The sequence below is a fragment of the Petromyzon marinus genome, chromosome 6 (genome assembly GCF_048934315.1).
Source record: "Petromyzon marinus isolate PM22_M1 ecotype Great Lakes invasive population chromosome 6, UKy_Petmar_22M1.pri1.0, whole genome shotgun sequence".
NCBI classification, from domain to species: domain Eukaryota; kingdom Metazoa; phylum Chordata; class Hyperoartia; order Petromyzontiformes; family Petromyzontidae; genus Petromyzon; species Petromyzon marinus.
The window spans coordinates 1,335,048-1,359,025 of NC_133672.1; the positions used below are offsets into that span (position 1 = coordinate 1,335,048).

At 46.0% G+C, this 23,978-nt stretch overlaps 2 protein-coding genes across 3 annotated transcripts in view; both read right to left on the reverse strand.

Moving 5' to 3' along the window:
• The window catches only part of LOC116939708 (radial spoke head protein 6 homolog A-like), a 73,318-nt gene extending 52,015 nt beyond the window's left edge, over positions 1–21,303 (reverse strand). Inside the window, exon 1 of the mRNA XM_076063448.1 lies at positions 21,229–21,303. Coding sequence (XP_075919563.1) covers positions 21,229–21,254 — 26 coding nt within the window. The 5' untranslated portion in view covers positions 21,255–21,303. The remainder of the gene's footprint in view (positions 1–21,228) is intronic.
• Positions 1–23,978, reverse strand: part of LOC116939704 (atlastin-1-like) — a 42,328-nt gene that overhangs the window by 17,901 nt on the left and 449 nt on the right. For both annotated transcript variants that reach the window (XM_032948457.2, XM_032948458.2), the window contains exons 2-8: positions 12,662–12,906; positions 11,758–11,895; positions 10,186–10,290; positions 7,837–7,887; positions 5,816–5,872; positions 4,359–4,451; positions 3,944–4,082 (exon numbers count right to left, since the gene is read on the reverse strand). In XM_032948457.2, the coding sequence (XP_032804348.1) occupies positions 3,944–4,082; positions 4,359–4,451; positions 5,816–5,872; positions 7,837–7,887; positions 10,186–10,290; positions 11,758–11,895; positions 12,662–12,906 (828 nt within the window). The remainder of the gene's footprint in view (positions 1–3,943; positions 4,083–4,358; positions 4,452–5,815; positions 5,873–7,836; positions 7,888–10,185; positions 10,291–11,757; positions 11,896–12,661; positions 12,907–23,978) is intronic.

The window sequence follows — 23,978 nt, forward strand, 5'->3', positions numbered from 1 at the left end:
TGATCGGCTCAACTCTCAAACCCGTCGGCGGATCCACGCTGCACTAGCTATCAAAATCCCTTCACTGGCGTCCATCCCCTCCGCCAGCGTCTGACAGACCCCTGCTAAGATGGACTACGCTTCACAGCCCTGCACTTCACAGCCCTGCACCCACTTCCCTGTCCCAACTTGCGTCCCCTGACCCGTCGTCCTACGAATTCCCCTTCAGTCTCGAGTCAATCTCCACATGACAGAACGTGGCTATCACTCAGCTGCCCATAAATTCAACTATTTCTCCTCTGTTTAAATGGAAATTTTCCCCTAAAAAATACAGTATGGTCAAGTTTAGCTGATTTAAACCTTCATTAACTGATGTGTGCCAGTTTTATATATCCAAAAAGCACATATAATTTTAATTTGCATGTTAATACTGAACCTGTTCATTCAATCCAATACCTCAACTTCATATTTTTTTTCCTGTAAAGGCCACACAGCGTCCACGGATTCCTGTGTATTTCTTCACCAAATAAAACCCAAGGGTATCGTCCGATTGTAATTAAAAGGGTGACTTAACATTCCCCGGTTCTTGAGTCTCTATCGCTGTTTGACTGCTATGCATTTCCGGGAGGAATTCATAAACCGCAGACCTCTCCCAAGCTGGAAGACGGGCAATGTGCGAGTTTGGCCTGAGTGTGGCGCGAGATTAACCGACTTGTGGCAACATGAGACCGGCCAGCAGGGGGGGGTGAAGAAGAAATCGCCGAGTCCGCCGCATCACAAGTACGGTGGTACCTCCAGATCCGTTGACACGCACGTGGAATGCGCGAAGTAGGCACCGTTGCCGTGAGAGCAATGGGCACACGTGGCATGCACCAAACTCCACAGGTCCGAGGGGTCGCGCATTGGTACAAACTCAGTACGGGGCCACCCGAGTAAGCACGAAGCAGCGGGCAATTTTCTTGAGCGGGGTGCTCGTGAGCATGACGACAACAGCACGTGGTGCCCGTTCAACTGCACAGCTCTACACGCAACATGGTCACGGGCGCATCGAAAACCAAGCGCCTGTAATGCGATTAAAATACCCGGCCAATTAATTAAAACTCCATATGTGCCACAAAACAGCCCCTTCCTCATTCATTTTAGCTGCATGTTTTCCTCCACTGAAAGTACCTGCCAAACAAGCTCTCACACGTGAAGCTAACTTACTACGTCCACAAAGGGCTTGCGACTCTTAGTTATTTGATACCAGCAGATTTTACGGTAAATAACATAAACACGTAATTAAGCATTAAAATCTATTTCCCAGCCAGACAACTCACAAAAGCCATACATCCTCCGTGAAAAATGTAGTCAGAAACCACAACATTATGATTGTGCCCATTAATTGTGGTTATTATCTGTTGAACTGTGGTTCTCTGTAGGCTATTTTAAACCCTTATTATTATTATTATTCTGCAGGCAAGCTTGACAACAAGGGTGCTAGTGCGGCGGTTCTCAACCTCGTGTCTCATTGTATTAACTGGCAGACGCAAATAAGGAATGTACATGTGAATAACACTGCAGCAGAGCTCTTTCCACAGATATTGCTTTGGCTGAGAGGCTCTTGAAGTTTCCTGCCTGCATCTAAAAAATCATTATAAACATTTCCAGGAGATACTAGTACCCTCAAGTTGAGAACCGCCATGTTAAACACAGGCGCACATTCACACATGCACTAAATAAATAAGCCACTCGGAGCTTGCGCTCACAACTCGTGCTGCAGGAGCAGCAATGCCGTCGTCAGACCTCCTCCGCAGGGCCCACGAGGGATTCCGCGCTCTCGCTGCGGCGCGCCAACTCCGGGCGCCACACGTGCCTCGTTATCAACGCTGGCGAGCCCCACGAGAGCGACTGGGTGGATCGGTGAGAAGCGCGGTTCCGACAACCGTTGCTCCACCAGCGCCAGGAGCCATCCCTCTCACGCTCCCCCTCAAATGGCTACAAAACCACCGCAGCCGTGCATACGTCGTGGGCTACGGAGCACCGCGGCCGCAACTGGCATGTGGCACAGGCGTGAAAGCTGTAGCAGCTTACAACGACCGCTGCTGGTACACGTGCAGTGACTTCAACGGCAGCTGAGCGAGTAAAGGATCACGATGTTTGGTATATGTGGTCTGTTCCATGACACAGATATCGACTGTGTCCTTGTAAACATTACAATTACAAAATATCTTCTGGAGTTTTTGTATTTAAGACCGTGTTATTGACGGATGTGTTGAGTTTTTTTTTTGTAAAACAAGGCTGTTGGCCGATGCTCGAGAAAAGACTGAAATGATTTTTGTTTTTCAAGAACAAAGGGGGTAGAGAAAACTCACAAATAAAATACGCACGCCATGAGTTTGAGACATCGGCTGCAGATCTCGCAACACGCATCGGCACTCGGCAATGGTCGGCACAGCCGGCAAGGGGAAGCCGTCACACACACGTCGCTGAGCCACACAAGCTGAGTCACACACGCCGAGTCACACACGCAGAGTCACACACGCTGAGCCATCTGAATCACACACGCTGATCCATACATGCGGTGCACCGCTTAACTACACAAGCTTTGCCACGCACGCTGAGCCATACATGCGGTGCACCGCCGAGCTACACACGCCGAGTCACACACACTGAGCCACGCATGCCGAGTCACACACGCTGAGCCATAGATGCGGTGCACCGCTGAACTACACAAGCTAAGCCACACACGCTGAGCCACACACGCTGAGCCATGCATGCTGAGTCACACACGCTGAGCAATAGATGCGGTGCACCGCTGAGCTACGCAAGCTGAGCCACACACGTTGCCTCGCTGAGCCACACACGCCACTCACTCACTTGGCAGTCAACGCTTGGAGACACCCCGTTTTTTTTACCATTTCCGCCCAAGGGATAATATCGACTACTACGTCAATAAACCACCTGTAATGTAACAAAACAAAGAAGAAATTAAAAGGAAAAAAAAAACAACAAACAATGCTTACAAAACAATCGCAAAAAAGCCAACATCGATGACGTATGTGAATTTAGCGACGTTTCTATTCACATTCGAGCCATGGGTACGCACACTTCAATGAGCGCGCACGGCTTATGAATTCCGAAACGTTGGCTTACGCCGTTATCTCTCGCATCCCCCGAGCCCTTCGCCACTAAACCCGTGCCTGGTGCAACAGCGTGGATCGCTTCCTGCAAGCAATGACCGCAAAAAACACCAGGCTGAGATGAATGGGAAGTGTGAAGCAAACGCGAGGGCTGGTGGCAGGCCCTGCATCACAGAGGGGATGCCCTCAATCCAGTTGTGTCTTGGATACTCAGAATGATTACGGTTGGGTCTGGCTGGGAATTGTTTTGCTCTATTATGTGGGTCACTGAGTCCATGCTGCGTGTCCCACCTACACTGACCTGGCAAGGACAGCGATGAACTGGAGAGTGGCCCCTCTTGAATGGAGGTTAAAAAATGACCCTCATGAATGATGGAACTTTTCACGGTCGTCTTCCCATAGCTAAAAAGTGCTTTACCTGGGGTAAACAATATCTGTGGGTGTTTTTATTTATATCTTGAGATTTGCAACATAAATTGTGTTACAAGTTGAAAACTAAAGATGTGGGATTACGCTTCCAGAGAGACTGCAACAAAAATGTTGCATTTGTAGCCGAACTGTGCAGAGGAAAATATTTGGAGTAGATGGTCAAGCAGACCAAATGCACGGATGATCGTTATGACTGGCAGGCAGACTGGCAGGCAGGCGTGTAGGCAGTCCCACAGAGACAGGCACTGAGGCAGGCAGGCAGGCAGATGAGTAAACAGACATATGGGCAGCAGACAGACAGGCAGACAGGCAGGCAAACAGACTGGAACACAGACAAATGAACAGACGAGAGAGCACACAACAAGTGTGTGCGTGCCGTGTGCAGAGTGTTGACTGGGCACCGCGTGGCTCACCGGCAAGACGCCCATCAAAGTGAGGGTTGGTGGCCACGTTGAGGCCGGGGTGGGGCATGAGGAAGCATCCCATGTGCGTGAAGCAGCTGTGGATGTGCTTCCTCACACTCTGCAGCTCCTCGTGCTGCTTCTCCGAGATCTGTCATCGATACCGAGGATGGCGGCAGCAGAGGGCGGGGGGAGAGATTTGTTTACCTTTCCTACACCTCCGATTAGCACAGTTGGCTACGTACAGCTCGAAAGAAGTTCAACATAAGCACATACGTACTTTGTACTACTGCCGTGTTTTTTTGTATTGTTTGTTGGTGTTGATGTAACTTTCTGACCCAATGCTACTAGACATTTGTGCAAAAAAAGCTTGATAGCTCATCGGATTCCTCCTCCAGTCTAAATAACAATTCTGATTCCGTGTCACCTTGAGACGCTTCTCCAGGAGCTTGGTGCCGCCCACGCTGCCGTACTGGAACTCATAGGGGAAGCTCCAGTCTCGCACCAGCAGCACCAGCGACTGCGCAGCAACGCGCCGGGTCGTTCAAGTTCAAGAAAAACACAATGCAAAAAAAGACAACCAGCTGTAATCTTGCAGATTCATGCCGAGGCCCTTTGCACCAGGTCTGTCAATGTCAGTTTGAAGCTTGTTAATAAGGGAAAAAAATACTTGAAAGTTACGTTATAGCATCTTGTCAGAGCACTCAAGCGATGACGCACCTATGACATCATCAAGGTCATTATCAGCCAGGATCTGGATGAATTACTTCCCAAGCCATCGCCACACCTCTTGAATATAATGGCAATGTGATGACGTAACTAAGAGTGCAGTGTAAGCGCTCCTAAAACATGACCATGAAACATTTTTTGGTAAAGTTCAAAGTTAAAAAAAGGTTCGCCCAGCCACAAATGCAAGTCAAGATGTAATTTTTCATTAATTATGTTATTCTCACAATACATGTACTCAATCCCATGATAATCTATTATTGCCAATCCATTTGCAATAGTATACCATTGGTTTGTGGAGACCCTGCAGCTACGACAGACTGCACGTGCGCTACAAGCACTGGAAACGACAACAGGCAGTCCCCGGGTTACAGAAATCCGACTTCACGGAAATGCTCCCATAAATAAAAAAATTTTTAAACCAATATGCGGATATTTTTGCGTTAGTTCCGTAAGCGTAAATATTGCAGTGCGGCGATATTGTGGATGAATACCGCGGAGCGAGGCATAAAGGCAGGGCTGCAGAGGGAGCTGCATCCCTGCCTTTAGAACCTACGACTGCCGATGTTGACCCCGATGTAATGCCTGTCTCCTCTCCTTCCTCATCTAACAATTAAGCCCTTCGTCATTCACAAGTATTTCTGAGAATGGGATTTATCTTGATGTTGGGGGGAAATTGTTCAGTTTCCGACAAATGGAAAAATTCGTGTTTCGGATCCCTTTCGGGAACCTAACCCTTCCGTAACCTGGGAACAGCCTGTAATTGCTTTGCGAGTGGAATTATGACCTCAAGTCCTGACAAACCACTGCATCGTGGAGGGGTTAAATCGTTGCTATTTAAATCAGAAGCTTTGGAGCAACGTGTGATAGAATCCTTTTAGTCAACACATATGGCGATTCTAAACAACGCCGACATTGTTATGCCGCTGCAACTTTTTTACAGCATCCGATTCATAAAATTACATGACTGCCTGCGCGTGTGCATACTTATACACAAAGGCATTCCTACACATATGTACATAACCATTCCATTTATTTCCTTTCTTGCAAATTAACATTTCCTGGGTCTCTCCTTGCAAGAGGTGTTTTATGTCAGCTGGCTGTCCATTAAAGTAATGCATTTCAAGAGATAAGTCGTTAGTAGTGAAATGCAATCACCTGAAAGGGCTTCAGAAAGATTTCCTCCATGGCAAGTTTTCCATATTCTGTGAAGAGCTAAAAAAACAAATTCCAAAATAGATCAAACATTAAAGATGTCGTGAAAAAAAAACTGAATAATCACACAGCCAGCAAGCAAAACATTTTCTTTTGCTGAAACGGAAATATGGTTATTGTTGGCGGCTCCAACAATAACCATGTCATGGCTACACATGCCCTCACTATATTTGAGCGATTAAATCGCCTCTCACCCATCGTCCCTTTACAGCCCAGTGGCCAGAAGGCTTCACAATCAGTTCCCAAGGAACTGCTGTCTGGCCTTGATGGCCCGGCCCAGGTGTTAATGCCGTGCGTGTTAATTGTGTTCAGCGAATCCAATGATAGCAGTGTGTACCCACAATTATCCAACCCAATAGAGTAAGGGGATATACCAAATAGAAGTGTGACGCACTCTGGGAAAGTCCAATTTTGGTAAATATAAATGGAGCAGAATACTTAAGTCTTTCGCTAAATTAAAATAATGCTAGACCGTTATTTTAGTGTAACAATTCATGTAAAATTAGCAATCATCTTGCAAGCAATGAATACATTTCTACGAATTCAAGTCTGCTTGCAAGCAATTAGCAAAAGCCACGAGTGGAGCAAAACCACCCTTTGTGGTTACATTAAGATTATGTCGGTATGTGGTCGTGTCAACTAAAACTGGTTAGCACTTGGTATGAAAACAAACTTTTTCACTTCAGGCCATATGAATTCCTATTTGAGCAACCTGCAGGCCAAAAGTGTTTCAACACGATGTTTAGTGTTCATTAAAAGAAAAAAAATCACTAAACAAAGCACTGTATGCAAATTGCATTTGTGAGATTATTTGTGCGATATTTTATGTGGGAGGAAACCTGCACTAATAAAAAAAATCGAAAAAGGAAAATTGTAATATCAGGTGATTTTCAGACACGTGGGTAATTATGAACAGACGTGCGACACATGGGCACACAATCAGCTAAACCCCATGAACCTTCGAGAGTCAGATTAAATAATTGAATGTGGCCCTCCGAATAATACATTGCAGCGACCTTAGCACAGCATGGGCCAAGCAAATGGAAATCTGCAAAACCTTGTCCACCTGACGTCCAATTTCCCCCCTGACATTTGCATTGAATAAGGAGAGTTGTGTCACACTGTAGATTGCTGTGTTGTGAGCAAAGAGAGTGGGAAATCAGCCGAGCGCTGGGAGCATAGAAACAAATGATCAGAAACTACTTATTTTTTTCCCCCACGAATCTAAGCACAATAACAACACAAACGATTCACACCAACTTGCTTTGTTTTCTTCTTTCTTTGTGAACGCACTCACTTTTAAAGGTGCCTAGAGCTCTGGCTTGAGCACAAACAATGCAAACAAACTCAAGCCTCCCTTCACATCTCCAAGCTTGAACCCTGTAGAAATAAGTTAATTGTTGTCATTGTTTTGTGGCCTCTGTATACTGCGGTAAGTTGAGTTCCATTAAGCACTGCAATCAATCACAGGTGCAATGCATATAAACCGCACTCCATTGATTTACCAACGCGCCACAGAGACTCGTTAGAGCAATGTGAATGAGTTCCACGGCGGGGCGAGCTCTCCGTTGCATAACACAGATGAAAGTGGATGGAGGGGGTACAACCTATAGACACGTTTGAAATGTTCTCAACTGATATCATTATTGTTAACACAAGTGTCAAAGGTCCAGCTTGTCATTATGTACGAGATGACGCAGCAAAGTACCAAGATGGCAAAAAAAATTGTCTAGATCTGAACACTCATCAACACAATGGCCATACTGGGCATGGCCTAAGAGTTTGGCGCTCCAGAAGCATTGCGCATATGTGTGTGTGGCAGACCTGGGGTCAATTATAATTCCATCAGTATTGTTAGCTACAATTATAATTACGTGACGATCGCAATTCATTACCTATGATCCAAATATAAATTGCAATTGGCCCCAGGTGTGGTGTGTGCTGTGTGCGTCAGCATGAGTTACCTGCAGGTGTTGTAGGTCATCCTCCTGGATGTTCTGGGACAGGTTATAGACCTGTGTACAAATAGACAAATCGTCATTACCCTGACCGGTGGTGACATGTTACTCTCCGACGTAAACTTACAGTTTACCAATAGCTACAGGGTGAAGCTTCCATCCAATGGGAACCCAATGCAGGCAGCACAAAGATCCGTATAAATGTGGAAGAGATTTTAAAATGCATTTCTTTACCAAGGAATTGTTTTCACTGTTGCCATATCCTGACTGCAGGTGTTGCACCATCATCTACCCGTTGTTAATATGACTGTTTTTGTGCACGTTAACAGTTATCCATGCTAAGACCAACAACACGAGAAGTATTTTAGCATCAACGGCGGTAAAAGGCTTGAAGCCAGGTCATCACAAAACGCTGGATCTACGCTCCTGCACGGCTATCAGTCCCACTACCCACGAAGCCACCTTGACTTCATAATCTATAGTCATGGATGCTCACCATTTACGGTTTAAGGAGGTGCAACGGCACTCGACACATTTTCAAAATCGACAACAAGTAAAAGCCTTGTAAGCTCAAATTGTAGACATTTGCCACCATTACCGCCGCGCTTGGTAACGTAACATAAAGGACTCCAGCTGCGCTCACATCAGTAAAGTGAGAAACCCGCTGCAGGGAGGCGGTGTTACAACAGCTGCCCGTGAGATTCTGCAGTCTCTTTGCTGCGCAACGACGATTAGCGCCACTGAAAGCTCCAGCAACATGAATAAAGGGCAAACATCGGAATAACACGGAGGGGAGTACTGCCTTTTACATCTAATCTGCCTATTAAAAGTTCCTTTTTATCGGTCCCGCGTATGAGAACGCACGGCGAAACAAAAAAAACAACAAAGGCTGACATGCAAAAGCATTTTAAAGGCAGGGCATGTATCGATTGTGCATCAATGTGAAGATCATGCTCAACAAAGTTTCAATCACGGCATCAAATACCCCATATACTTAAGGTCAGACGGTGGAAGTCTGAGTCAAGAGGAGGTCGCGTCCACGTGCTCTACTCACTCGTCTTCAACACAAGCATGGCTTGTGTCGCGTGCATGTAAGGGCAAAACTGAGAGGGCATGTATGTTTTGGTGTCTATATACTTCCACTTATAGCAATGGAGCACGTGCATATTTGTCATACACCCTGGAGGGCATTCATGAGTAGTAACTGACAGCAAGTGCCTGAAAACAGCACGCCCATGACTCCAGGCTCAAGCAGCACTGATTGTTGCTGAATAACTTCTGCAAAGCGGTGCTCCATCGCAAATCAAACGTTCCAAATAAATAGAATAGACTAAATTATCCACGTGCGGTTTATCCGATTAACAGATTTACTGCGCACATAAGATTTTGGCATAAATGAATAACTCATGGATTTTCCCTTAAACCCACATTCATAATCTAAAAACAGTTATACACTGATTCTTGGAAATGTTTACTACAAGTCACGTGCCTATACCCAACACATATGTTGCTCAGGTTAATCCGAAATCCACATGATCGCCTCTACAGTACAGTAGTTGCATATCTTTACAACAGTGAGCGGAGTTTGATTGATGTTGATTGGCGTGGCTCTACTATCATCCACTTAGTGGGCCGAGACTTCTGCGTAGGAGCAAGACAGTGTTATCAATGAGCACTCGCATCGATCGGTCGATTCTTTACTACAAATGTTTGTTTTGTTCATCAACAAAATACATTTTCCATGGATCTCTTAAGAGATCCATGGAAAATAAATATTTTTTTATTAACCCGGGATTTTCAATTATCCACGGTCGTCCTCCTCGTCATTAGCGCGGATAATCGAGAGTCTACTGTAAGTTAATCATGTACAATCAAAGTTTGTGGGTGATGAAGGAGATGACGATGAAGATGCTTCATAAATAATTTTGTTGCCAGTAGCATGGCTGCCAATTTTGACGTTCAAAAAAACAGCACGATTTGATTTTACAATTGTAAAGAAAAAAAAGGGCATATATTGAGCAGGGAAAAAATAATATGAAGAAAAGATTTGGCATTAACATTAAATCCTTATATTGTAGGGCCATAATCAAGGTCGAGAATATTTTCATGCTATTTTGCTGAACTCACAGCCAGTTTAGTCCCATCATGCTCTGAAATAAGAATCATAATGAAAAGTAATCGGGCATGGAAGCATCAGAAAAAAAATGGAACACTCGGCACCCACGCATCATCAATGTGGGTCGACCGGACGCCACCGGTGGGCTGCGAAGTGGATGGACAAAGGGACCGTGCGAGTGTGTGCGTGTCGGCGTGCGTGTCAGCGTGCGTGTCAGCGTGCGTGTCGGCGTGCGCTACCTGCACGGAGCTCGTCATGGTGCTGAGGGCGAACACGGTGGCAGAGTCGCGGATGGTCGACTGGCTGTCGAACGTTCCCTGCGTGTCCATCAGTAGCACGGCCACCTGCAATGGCACAGCCAGGAGGACGGCGGCATGCAACCGAAGGCAATGATGGTGAATGCAGCGATGATAAACCGAAACTACAGTCGCGCACAATGACAAGATGAATGCCAAAAACCAAAGGCAGAAAAAACAATAATAATAATATAACGATCATACCGACAACTATTAATCAACAATATGACTGGAATTATGAAGTTGAATGAAACCAACGATAAATTGAATGAAAACAACGATAAAAGACACGGCGACCCTAGCAATGGTGATAATGACGCTGTGGGTAGGTGCAGATATGTAAGTTTGTGGCGACACTAAACACGAGCCTGACAATCACGAGATAAGCACTGCACAGGATAGCTATCAAACCCACTGTCCATGCCTGCAGAAATTGTTCACCCATTATAACTCATGTTGATCATTATCCTTACAATTATCTCGTATTCATTGTCTGAAACTGTCGCTCAATCTTTACGAGGCTCTAAGTAAAGAGGCCATTAGATTTATTGACGCGTAAGACTTGCCCTTTGTAGAAGGCGAGCGAAGTTCCTGAAACTGTGGCCAATAATCTGCTAGTCACGTGTGAACCGGCAAAGTGCTCACGCACGCTGACCACTATGCTACTTGGCCACGTACGCACGCTGTGTACTCCGAATGGGTATTTCAAGAGACAATGACACGGGATAATAACACGTTTACACGCAAAATGGGAAAAGATCGCTTGCATTAATAACATGCGTGGGAACCTCACTGATCCTAATGTTTAACAGCTGTACAGGCATCAAGCCTTGCTTGGGAAAATGTAACATTGACAACTGATACCAGGATTAAGAACGTACATTTTTGCCCCGTTTGGCTTAGCAGGTGCACGGTGACCTACTTTCCAGACCCCCGTGTACATGCACAGTCCCACTCAAAGCAGGGTGCCAGCAGTTCATACAAACGTTAAATCAACGCTCCAAGCTCTCAACGATTTCAAAATACAATACAATCATCGGCAACACCTCATTTCACCTCAATTTGGTCTTGTAAAAGAACCTTGGGCGTTCGACACGTAGAAAAAAATTAACCCCTTAAAATGCATCGCATTTGACACGGTACACCTGTCCCAACGCTGACCTTTTAATAATCACGAAGCAAAAGCTTAAAGTTATATTACATGTAACATAGCACAGTCTCTCCTCGTCTGTAGACTATTTTTTCATCGTGGCATTCAATCAAAACTTCACAAACACGCCTGAGTTCAGGCCTACAATCCGACAAGACAGTTCCCTGTGAGGCCTACTACATCGGTCGTGGATATCCTATGCCTCCCCATAACATCAAGAGAACAAAAGAGTTTGCGGCCACGGGTTGCTGACGAGCTTGACTGAAGTTGAAACCGATCCCACAGTGGGCACGCTTCAACGCTGGCTGACACTGCCGGAAGAGGAGGTCCAACGGGTCCATGACGTGCGTTCGTGCCGGACGCACCTGGCTGCCGTCAGGCTTGTCGACGAGGAACACCTCGTTCCACACCTGGATGCCCGTCGTCTCGCGCTCGGAGCCCCCGCGCCAGCTGAACCCCGTGAGGGGCTCCGCCTCCCCGCCCAGCCAGCTCCCGCCCATGCTCTGCACGATGCCCGTCCAAGGTGAACCACAGCACAAATTATAGAGAAGACGCAACCCATAAAACAAACAGCTCCTACCTTATATAGTCTTGGTTCTTTCAGTAAAGTCACGTAGAAGGGAAATAATAAAATAAAAATAGAAAACAATAAACTTCTCACGCAATTTCGACTGCAACACAAGCAATCATCATCAGGTGTGAAAACCACAGCAATAAAATGTTCTGTGGTTTTCACACCTGATGATGATTGCTTGTGTTGCAGTCGAAACGTCGTGAGAATTTTATTGTTTTATATTTTTATTATTTTATTGTTTCCCTTCTACATGACTTTACCAAAAGAACCAAGAATATGAATCCCTGCAGTCACGAAAGCTTTAAATCAAAGCTCCTACCTTGTTGATGCACGCACCTGTGCCGTGACCCGAGCCGTCACACACACGAGGTTGATTCTTTGTGACGGTGAATTTTTTTTTAAGTTACCATCAAGCACACCGCCATGCGGCGCTGGCGGTATAACGACATTGCCGCTGTATTAAAATACACCGGCGTTGTACGAGAGTGACATCACGGTGAAGTCACTATGGTGGCACAATGGAACGCTTGACCGCGGGGCTAGACTGCAGCTTTAACGAAACGTTCGCTTTGGCCTACCAATCCACACAAAATCGCCGACAACACAAAATACGCAGATGCCGTTCCATATAGATGGATCTGGCTGCGGGTAAACCTCATGGGAGACCGGGGAGCGGGGAGAGGCTGGAGACGCACCTGTCTGTACATGTAGCGCAGCAAGAAGTCGAGCAGGAAGGACTTGCCCTTTCGGAAGGCACCGGCCACCGACACGACCACCACCTCCTTGTTGCGCACCTCGGGCCGCAGCAAGATGCGCTCGAGCGCCGCCTCGTCCAGCTCGAAGGTGTGGTCGCCCTGCGCCACCACGACTTGCACGGGCCGCGCCTCCTGCACCACCTCCATGTCCGAGCCATCCGGCGTGCTGGGGCTCGACGCATCGTCTGCCAACGGGACGGAGAGCGGCACGTGCGCGCGTGCGTCAGGCAAAGGGTGGACGCGCGGACGTTTGTGGATTGGCGAATGAGCAGATGGTCAGAGGTGTGCAGAGGCAGATCAGGTGCCTGGACAGATGACGGGTATGTCTGTCTCCACCTCCCCAATGCTCACTAATTATACGCCGCCACTTCTCTTACGTAACATGTCCGTGCTGCATCTGCATCTCTCGCACCGCACCGGTCTCCGACTCGCACGCCAAACATCTCAGGCCTCTTGCTCCGCACGTTCCCACGCTGTGCCTTTCTAAATTTCTCTCCAAATAGCCAGGCACTCACGAATGATGCGGCCACTATGACGCATCGTTGGTGAGCATCGGGGCCATGTGGAGTTTGAGATGCATGAACAAACAAAAGCAGACAGAGAGAACGTGGAGACATTTGGAGTGAAAATAGCTGAGCGTTACATGGCATGGAGATGTTTGGAGTGAGAGAAGCAGAGAGAGAGACCAGGCATGGGAGACAAATGGAGCAAGTGAAGCGGAGAGACACCGCATGGAGTTATATGGAGAGAAAAGCAAACACGTGCACGAGTGAGATATGGAGTGAGAAGCTTTGAAGTGAGACGCAGTATCGGAGAGGCCAGGTCCTTGAAAGGCAAACAGCAGAGTAAAAGAAACAAACAGCATTAAACACATACTGCTTATGGCAGGATCTGTGTTCCCTAGCCTGAAGATTTCCAGAATCAAATTTAGTCGGTTTCCTGCAGAACGAACGATCGAGGCTTCACGGAAACGACACGACTTGGTTGCCACAGGTAGTTTATGTTTAAAGGCAGATCGTATTTGTTTTGAAATCCAAGCCAGCTCACAGCGAGCACGGTTACTCTCCGAGAGGAATGCGCTCAAAGACAAAGAGCCGTGGAGCACAACACTCGAGATTAACGAGCCATCAGCTAACCAAACCCCGTAGCTAGCGTGGCAGCACACGCAATCGCGCCACTCTGCGCCCTGCGTCAACAAGAACAGCAGCAGCGTTCTGCTTGTATGTGACATTTCTAGTTACCGTACATCAGCTGCAACATGCAAGTGTTCATTCATTTTACGTGTCACGATCTCTGGACTGCAGCAAAGTGTACTACAAAACCAAATTAACCAACACACAAAAAATGTCCAAGAACAGAATTTCAAGCTCTGAAACCATTCTAGGAGCTTCAAATTTTCACAACACTTGCACTTGAAGCAACCACCCCATTCTGTGAAGGATGACTACATCAGCCTAACACGCCACTGGGATAAAGATCACACTTAGGCTTGCATCCACGAGTGATCATGTGGTGTGCACTGAAAAACGTCACGCATTTGACCAAAACCGGCCAGTCACTGCTCCTTTAAAGGGCCTTGTGCCTTCAAGGGCCCCAGTTTCTTCACAGGGTCCCAGTGCCAACAATAAAATCTACTACCTGCCTCAGCAGCACAGCCAACAGGGACCCTCATTCTGACAACACTAGCAAGAGGACCTAAGTGTCCTCAGCAATAGCCAAGGTCATGAACATGCACTGATCATTCGGACGAGGGTGTTGCGCTCAGAAGGCCATATGATGAAAAATAAAACCACCATACACAAAGGTGCTGAGCCACATTCGCATCTTAATGAAATCACTGGAAGATATCTTCATAGCAATTTTCCTCGTTGCTGGTGATAGGAGACGGAACATTTTAGCTTCACCACAATGACATGAACCATCGCCAGACATATTAAGCTGAACAACTGTGTCATTCCCTTTTTAGGGTCATGCTAAGGCACAGCATGTATTGAATGTGCCTCATATTACCTCACTATCGTGATGAATATCTGGCAGCAGAACCTTGTATGTTTCCACCTAAATTTGTTTTGAACAAGCCTCAATCCTCAGAGCAAGATATATTGGTGCTAAATATTTTCACTCAACTCAGTGGGGATACATTAATCTTCCATGCACAACAGGAGAAGTAAAAGGGCAGTTACACACAATGGCGGAGCCAGGATTTTCAGGTAGGGGGGCCAACCCCTCCAGCAATTAAAAATGATAGAGGAGTTGTTAGTAAGTAAGGACTTGCCCCTTGCTTTTTATTCGACGCGTGTGCGGCAATGGCACAGCCATCGATCGAGGGTCGAATTCGAACCGTGTGTGATCGGCATCGCGCTCGCTTGAGGTGTTTGTCTTCAGGGAAGTCGTGCCCTGTATACGCAACTGCGCACAATTCTGAGTCACTTATAACTGCTTTTCCGTTACTTATTGCCAATTATGGACTCGGACTATTGTCCTATCCTCTCAGAGTCCCTGGCACGTAATAATATGCTACACAGTGGCAGTGGGGGTCGCAAAATGTCGATTTATTACGAATAAACCCCAATGATCCGATCAAAATTAGGGATTTTTATCGGATCATTGGGGGGCATGTGCTACCCCCCCCCCCCCCCCACTGGCTCCGTCAGTGGTTACACAAATTAGACAACTCTAGTTAAAATGTCAAAATCAACCCAACAATACATGTGGGTATCTATAGTTTTGAGAAAAAAATATTTATGAAGTTAATGGTTTAACATGTACACAAAAATGAATGCACCTTCACCATCCCAACGTGGATGAAGTCAGTCTCATTTCGTCGACATTGGTATTTTATGAACATATCTCCCTTATCAATAAAGATGCGGAAATTGTTTTGATAATAATTACAGTCCTAATTGGCTGACCTACTATGCCCAAGTAAAAAGCCACTTCATGATTATACTAATGATTACCCGCACAGATAAAATGTCCGAAATATACGTCTGACATCGCGGTACTACCCGCAAGATGTGGAGCTGCTGCCAACAACCAGCAGCTGAAGCCACATGATTGTGATATGACAGGTAGTGGTAATGGGACCTAACCAAGAGTAACATTTGCTTAATTGCTTTAGATTTTTTTAATATGCTGTACCACTGTTGACATGTCCTTTGCAGTCACTAGAGGCGCTACCATCCGTCACTGCAATAAGGAATTGATTATTGAATGAAATCGTGATCCTGAATCATGGTGATTCATTAAATGGCAAGGGCAGCAATCATCACCGGCTTACATTTCTGCTGCAGGAGAGGAGAAAAGAGTTCTAGTTAGTGGGGGACGATATAATAAAAATGCTCAATTGTAGCAACAGTTTAATTTCTTAAAGATTTGTGGGATATTATTCCAAATGTTTCTTCAACACAATAGTTGGGAAAAAATAATACAAATAATTTTAATTTTATTTGATGCATGTTATCATAAGTCTAATAAACATTTATTTAAATCAATGAACTATTACACCCTTATGTAAATGCAAAGCAGCCAATTACTTCCGTCAGTTACTTTAGCGCTGTGGGTATTCCAACATTTGCCTGGCATTTCCCACGCATGCCTTCCTTGGAGAGCAGGTGATGTTCACACCAAACAGCTCTCACCTGGCACTAAATAAATTAGTCGACTGTAGCACAGGTGAACAATTCTTGACCCACCACCACGCTGCACACCTTGCGGAGCCTGTGGCCTTGCAGCAGAAACTCTTGCCAAATTAAAGCGCAACGGGAAGCGATTGTTATGAGGATGCATTGTTATGAGGATGCATTTTACATTTGCCTCCAGATTGCAATAGGGGTTTGGGCCAGGTTCAGAGTTGCAGAACAATTGAATCATTTGGCGGGACCCCGGGGTCCCGCAAAAATCAGGTCAATAATTATTATTTTTCAGTCTGCCCACTCGTGATCCCTACAGCAACGCGCCGCCCGCCCAGACTTGCGCCAACAAGCGCCAGCAGGCGGCGATCAACACGATGGGCGCCACCCCAACTGGCCAAACGCAAGCCCGGGCGGCGTCCGCCGCAGTCGCGCGCAGCGACAACGCCCTCCGGTCAGCCGTCGATCCTCAGCTTCTTTGCCAAGGCGAGCCCGCCCCCCAGGCAGTGAATTTAACGTGTTTATGTAATTTTTCTACTTTTTTCGAAACTTAGTGCCCCGAGTAGCTCTCAACGAGGCCAATCGATTGACCACTAGTTTTGTTGTCGGTAAGGCAAGACTCGTGTTGCTACGCGGTTTTTCCCACCCCGGGGCAGTGATGGGACCCCGGGGTCCCGCCAATTGCTTCAATTGGTGCATTGAGCCAATAGGATGTCAGTTATGCAGAAATTGCACAATGTAATTCGATGACTGTGTTTTATTTCAAAACTGATTCTTGAAGATGTATTTAAGCTCCATAAAACACAAAACATTCACAAAATTTCACTTATGGTCCAAATGTGCCGAACTTCATGAAATCACAAGGTGAAAACTACAAATACGATTTTCACAAACCACTATAGCACGCCACTGCCCCACTTCAAGAGACCTATTCAATCCTGGTTGCGTTTCAAATGACCATGTGCACTCGCACATCACCCTCACGTGCCCGAATGTCGTTCTCGCCTCCAATAATAAAAAAAGCTCGTAGTCCAGATCTGACCATCAAATGGCTCCCCAACAAACAAGCACTTTCTATTTTGTCAGCTAAAGCTGAAAACTAACATGAAGCATGAATTAGATTCTGATCAACCTCTGATGTAAATTAGTACGTATACCCATTCAGCTCTTTTATAAATCCACTGCTGGATGAGGGCCTACCCCATGCCATGTGAGTTGTGGGAGCGATTTGACTATGCTGGTCAGTACTCTTTGGTTCTATTCGGTAAAGTCACGTAGGTAAAAAATAAAACAACAAAAATCACGACGTTTCGGCCACAACACAAGCGGTCTTCATCAGGTGAAGGGATCAGGCTGTCTCGAGGACAGCGCTGGTGTGAAACACAGCCACGCTCAGACCACGGTCAGTGCCCAATGGTGCAGGTGAGGAGCATATAGACGTGGTAGTGCAAAGGGCAATACTGAATGTTGCTGCACTGCCCTATGCTGCCCATAACTTAGCAGATTTAAATATACAGAAATACGCAAATATTTTAAAAGCTTTAAAAATAAATAAAGCCTCTTTCATGTGACAGCACAAAGATATGCATCGTCAAGTTTAGGTTTTATTTAGATATTCATGACATCTGTAATATTTTTTGAGCCAGCGATGTAAAACAATTGGGGGAAGAAACGGGGGCCAATTTGTCACCAGGCAAAGCGCCGCAGCACTGTAATCACCAGCAGCACAGTGAATGGGGGGATGATGTATGGCATGGCACATCCAAAAGTGTATAGACAAGATGTATCTGTGCTCAGTCACCTATTCCTCGATTGTCACCCCAGGGACGCAAAGGGGATAGTCAAACATAACATTTGAAACATCAACGTTTTATTCGGTAATGGTGACTACTGCACTACCAATGTTGTGAGATCAAATATGGATGTTTTTAACACCAGTGTGTTTAACTTTTTTATTTTCACCGGTCATTAGTGGAAGGCGGATTACAAATAAATTATTATTATATTTATCTTCTGCTGTCCTCGCTGATTTTGTCAGAGTATGGCCAAATTTTTATTTATAGCTTTCGTGACTGCAGAGATTCATATTCTTGGTTCTTTCGGTAAAGTCACGTCGAAGGGAAACAATAAAATAATAAAAATATTAAACAATAAAATTCTCACGACGTTTCGACTGCAACACAAGCAATCATCATCAGGTGTGAAAACCACAGCAAGAAATGTTCTTGCTGTGCTCCTCACCACAGCAAGAAATGTTATTGCTGTGGTTTTCACACCTGATGATGATTGCTTGTGTTGCAGTCGAAACGTCGTGAAAATTGTATTGTTTTATATTTTTATTATTTTATTGTTTCCCTTCTACGTGACTTACCGAAAGAACCAAAAATATAGAGTATAGCCAGTTAGTTTGTGTAAATAAACAAAGGAGTTCACTCTGATATTTAACACCTACTTACAATGTATTTCCTTCCATAGATAAACTGGGAAGCATTAATGTTTTTATTTTTACTACAGCTCAGCAAAATACTTCCCCAACTCCACATTTATAAAGTAGGAAAATGCTTTACATGCGATGCAATTGCAGTAGCTAGAGCCTAAAGAGCAACCCGAAACGTCTCTCCTATAAGCAGTGATATATTTTTCACTTGAATGTGCACCCCGCACTATCCTAAAGACCAACTTCTTGTTGGAATAATGAATTCTGCCAGACTACAGTGCATGAATGGTTAAGCTCAGAAGAAATTTTTGGAGATAATTGTTTTGACAAGAATGGGCACGCGGTTCTTGCCAGTATTGTCCAGCGACGCAAACATGTGTTCTTCGGTTTTTTTTATTAAAGAGCATTAATTGACGGTATGTGGTTAACTCCTCTGCAGCTCCGTTAGGATAACAAATAAAATATGCGCTTGTGAACGTTTATGCTTCAAGGGGAAAAAATACAAATATAACACGTGATAAAGAGTGATTATGATGGTAATGATGATAATACGTGTTAATTTTCATGCACAATTTGGCTGGGTAGTTGCTGTGGTCAGAAAGCATGAATGACAATTGAGATAAAATTCTGTATGGCAGTAAATATCGCCGATAATCCATACTGGGCTTATAACACAAGTAACACTTTGTGGGAAGTTAAAAGTAGTCTATAATGGAGAGACTTGACCCCACGAGGGCATTGCATAAATTCCACTACTGGCTCAGGGCCACGGACAGAGATGAGCACCCACTGCACATTTTAGCAGAGGCCACTTTCTTTCTGACTTGATTTGTTTTGGAAACAAGTCAAGCACTGCCCCACACTTAAAATATTGACTGAAAGCTTTCGTGACTGCAGGAATTCATATTCTTGGGTCTTTCGGTAAAGTCACGTAGATAGGTTCTAAGAAAATAATAAAAACTTACAGAAAAATACGACGTTTCGATCGCAACGCAAGCGGACGTCTTCAGGAAAAGGGGAGTTAGCTTCAAGGGAAACTGTTTATAAGTAGTTTTCTTGTTATTTTTTATTATTATTTTCTTTGAACCTATCTACGTGACTTGACCGAAAGACCCAAGAATATGCCCCACACTCTTTGGTTCTATTGGGTAAAGTCACGTATTTTATTTTCACCTACGTGACTTTACCCAATAGAACCAAAGAGTATGGTCCTCTCTTTAATGACACAGACTTATGGCTGTTTTCACTGCTGAGCAAAGTTCTCATGTTCGATGGTGACGTTCCATCACAGTTGGAAATTTGCAAGCTCAGATCTCAGGCAGGGGTCAATAAAACTCGTACTGCTTTTGGGAGGTCAACAGTGGTGATTCCACAGAAAAACGAGATCCCACCACGATGGGAAAGCGGATTTCTCACGTGTGCCGACGGCGCGGCCGACTGCTAGGTTGTCAGAGCGTGGTTAAGTCGAGCACCGGCACGCTCAGCAGCCCTCCTGACTGTGGCCTTCACAGTCCCCAGTTAACGTCTTCATACGGAACATTGTTCCTTTGCAGATAAGAGATTTTAAATTAATCTCGGCAATAATATATTCCGTCCTTTGTCAATCCACTTGAATAATATGCCATTTTAATTATCCTGACGCATATTAAGCATATTTGAGGAGCTAACAGAAAATTAGCAGCTGTATTTAATAAGCCAATGAGGAATAATGCTACACGACCGCAAGGTCTGCAGGACATGGCAGACATTGGCGACATTTATCCAGCAATTTTAAAATATATTCTTACAGCAATATTACCAATTATTTCTCACAATTATTTTCAATAATATATTGGCATCATGTTAAGTGGTAAATACATCTGCATTCAGATCTCTCTGATGTTCCAGTGCACCACCCGACAGTGGATAACGACCACGGAAGACGACGTCACAAAACTGCTTCATTAGTCGCTCCAATAGCCTCTTATACACGCTAGGCGGTGTACCTTGTTACATGCTCTGCCAAGACATTCACTGCACAATAATTAACTCAAATGTGTAATCCTCAACGTGGGAATATACACGGCCTTAAGTGACAAACAAAATGTAATGATAGGGCATTGGTGACTGGACAATAAAAATATGCAACTTAATACTGTACTTCCAATTGGCAGTTTCGACCAATTGATTTACACCACTTTGGCAATCCACTTCTGGATGAAGGCCTCTGCACGCCATGTGGGGGGGAGGGTGTTCATCTGTTTACGGCAGACGTCACACGTTGGTAAAACTTCATGTAAATCACCAAGCGGGTGAGGGAACTGAACTCATAATAAAGGTTTTTGGGTTAGATCGCGTTTATTTATAAATGTGTCGTAACCCTCCACCACCCGACACGGCCAATCAGCAAAAAAAGTGTCACGTTGACAAAAGACAAATAATTCACTACTTCAGCCCACCGGTGTGTTGAAGAGTTAATCCACATTTACAGTTTGAGTACGACGTTTCGCTGGTAAATACTTCCAGCGAAACGTCGTACTCAAACTGTAAATGTGGATTAACTCTTCAACACACCGGTGGGCTGAAGTAGTGAATTATTTGTCTTTTGTCAACGTGACACTTTTTTTGCTGATTGGCCGTGTCGGGTGGTGGAGGGTTACGACACATTTATAAATAAACGCGATCTAACCCAAAAACCTTTATTATGAATAATATTGGTCGCGAAAGCCTACGTGTTAAACAGGGAACTGAACTGTTGACCGCTTGGCAATTGGCTCACTACTGAGTCAATTCTGGTCTCACGTTTATTCCATTTTATACATCTAAAACATAGCACACCTAACACTCAACTACGGTGCACGGAGAAACAGAACACTAACATTCTGAGTGCTATTGCAATTCAATTCGTAAATTAATGTTACGTCGCAAACATTAGCTTTGACAAGTGAAACAAATCACAGAGTATGAAAACCATTGTTCAAGACATCTCAAATGTCACCAAAGAACAGACGCCCCCCGTTGTTGTGTACTGGCAGCTACCCAGTACGAGGAAACATTGCACCATTGTAAGTTCATTAATTTACTAAAATCAGGCTGGAGCACTGTAGAAACATCTTTGGTGAATGCGGTTTCACTGAGAACTCCTCATTATGAAATTAAAACCAGTCCCGGCATGTCTAATTGTACCTCCATATACCCCTCGGACGAAAAGCATTTTACAAACAAAGTGATCCACGTAACGTACAGTAACCACGCCAAGGACTAATTTCTCCAATTACACCATTACGCCCGGCAATGATTGTTGTGATGTTGTTGTTGTTCACTGCACCAGAAACAATTAATCAATTCAAGTTGTACCTATAAATTACGTAACCAGTTACCGTACAATTTACATTAAAATTCGACCAGCAGTGCTGCCGGCAAACGCGCGCCGTGTAAAAGGCGGCAGAAGCGCAGAATTTTTAAGCGGCCGTGTCCAGAGAGGATGATGTCCCCCCTTCCTCCTTACCGTTTGCCCGCAAGCCACAGCATTCTAAGCAGCGGCAGCAGCAACACGACGGGACACACACACACGGGCAGCCAACTCGCCGCTGCTATTGCAGCAGCTTGATTCGTTTAGCAAAAGAATGTTGTTACTTGTTACCAACGGAATCCGCCAAGCGCGGGCAATCGGCGATTGCCTTACAAGTCACAACGCGGCTCGCTCGTGACGGCCGCATACCACGCACGCCACTATATAAGGGCAGTCTTTGAATCATTATGTGAATTATTTTATTAAAGCTGCCCTCCTCTCTCTCTCTCCCATGTTAGGTATTAAAAAAGCCACGTTGCATCTTGAAATGCTCATTTTTTACCTTAATATGAGTGGTAGACGTGTGGGGCATTGACCTAGACGACGTAATCCCGAAGACGTGGCTCTACAGCATGGGTGGTGGTGGTGGTGGCGGCGGCGTTAAAAGGCAAAGCTCCCGTAGAGTACGGACTCTCTGCATGTGCTTATTGAAGCATTCGGTTCATTCCGTTCCTCTGCCAGGTGCAGGACGCAGCAGGTATATACACACGCGGGATAATAATTCATTAAAGCAGAGTACAGCTAACAGCACTTTATGACTGGTGCTAAGCATGTTAGTACACTCACTGCATGTCACATGACCATGGTTAAATCATCTACATTTTTCAATAAACAATACGGCTTTGACAACCGACATTCCACAAAGTACAGTAAGCATTATATACATGCAAAAAAAATCACATTGTGGTTTTCGCCAAGCAACAATGCTACCACTGTCGGTACACTTGCCTAGACTGTCAATCTCTCAAATAACCCTTAGCCATGTACACAATTTCTAGCGCGGGGCTCATTATAAAAGAGCTATCTGAACGTGTATAAATGAGTAGGAGCATTCTGTAATTCATGAGGATGAAATCAGGGAGACAATACACGTCTGCGTGTGTGTCAATGGTGATCAGGCAAATGAGAACCGAATCGACCGGAGTTTACAGTTACTGTACAACAATAAACACAGTGCAGTGCCCGAGTCTGGGGTCCCCCACCTCCACCCCGGGGTCCCCCACCTCCACCCCGGGGTCCCCCACCTCCACCCCGGGGTCCCCCACCTCCACCCCGGGGTCCCCCACCTCCACCCCGGGGTCCCCCACCTCCACCCCGGGGTCCCCCACCTCCACCCCGGGGTCCCCCACCTCCACCCCGGGGTGCCCCACCTCCACCCCAGGGTCCCCCACCTCCACCCCAGGGTCCCCCACCTCCACCCCAGGGTCCCCCACCTCCACCCCAGGGCCCCCCACCTCCACCCCAGGGTCCCCCACCTCCACCCCAGGGTCCCCCACCTCCACCCCAGGGTCCCCCACCTCCACCCCAGGGCCCCCCACCTCCACCCCAGGGCCCCCCACCTCCACCCCAGGGTCCCCCACCTCCACCCCAGGGTCCCCCACCTCCACCCCAGGGTCCCCCACCTCCACCCCAGGGCCCCCCACCTCCACTCCAGGGCCCCCCACCTCCACCCCAGGGTCCCCCACCTCCACCCCAGGGTCCCCCACCTCCACCCCAGGGTCTCCCACCTCCACCCCAGGGTCCCCCAACCTCCACCCCAGGGTCCCCCAACCTCCACCCCAGGGTCCCCCAACCTCCACCCCAGGGTCCCCCACCTCCACCCCTGGGTCCTCCACCCCAGGGTCCCCAACCTCCACC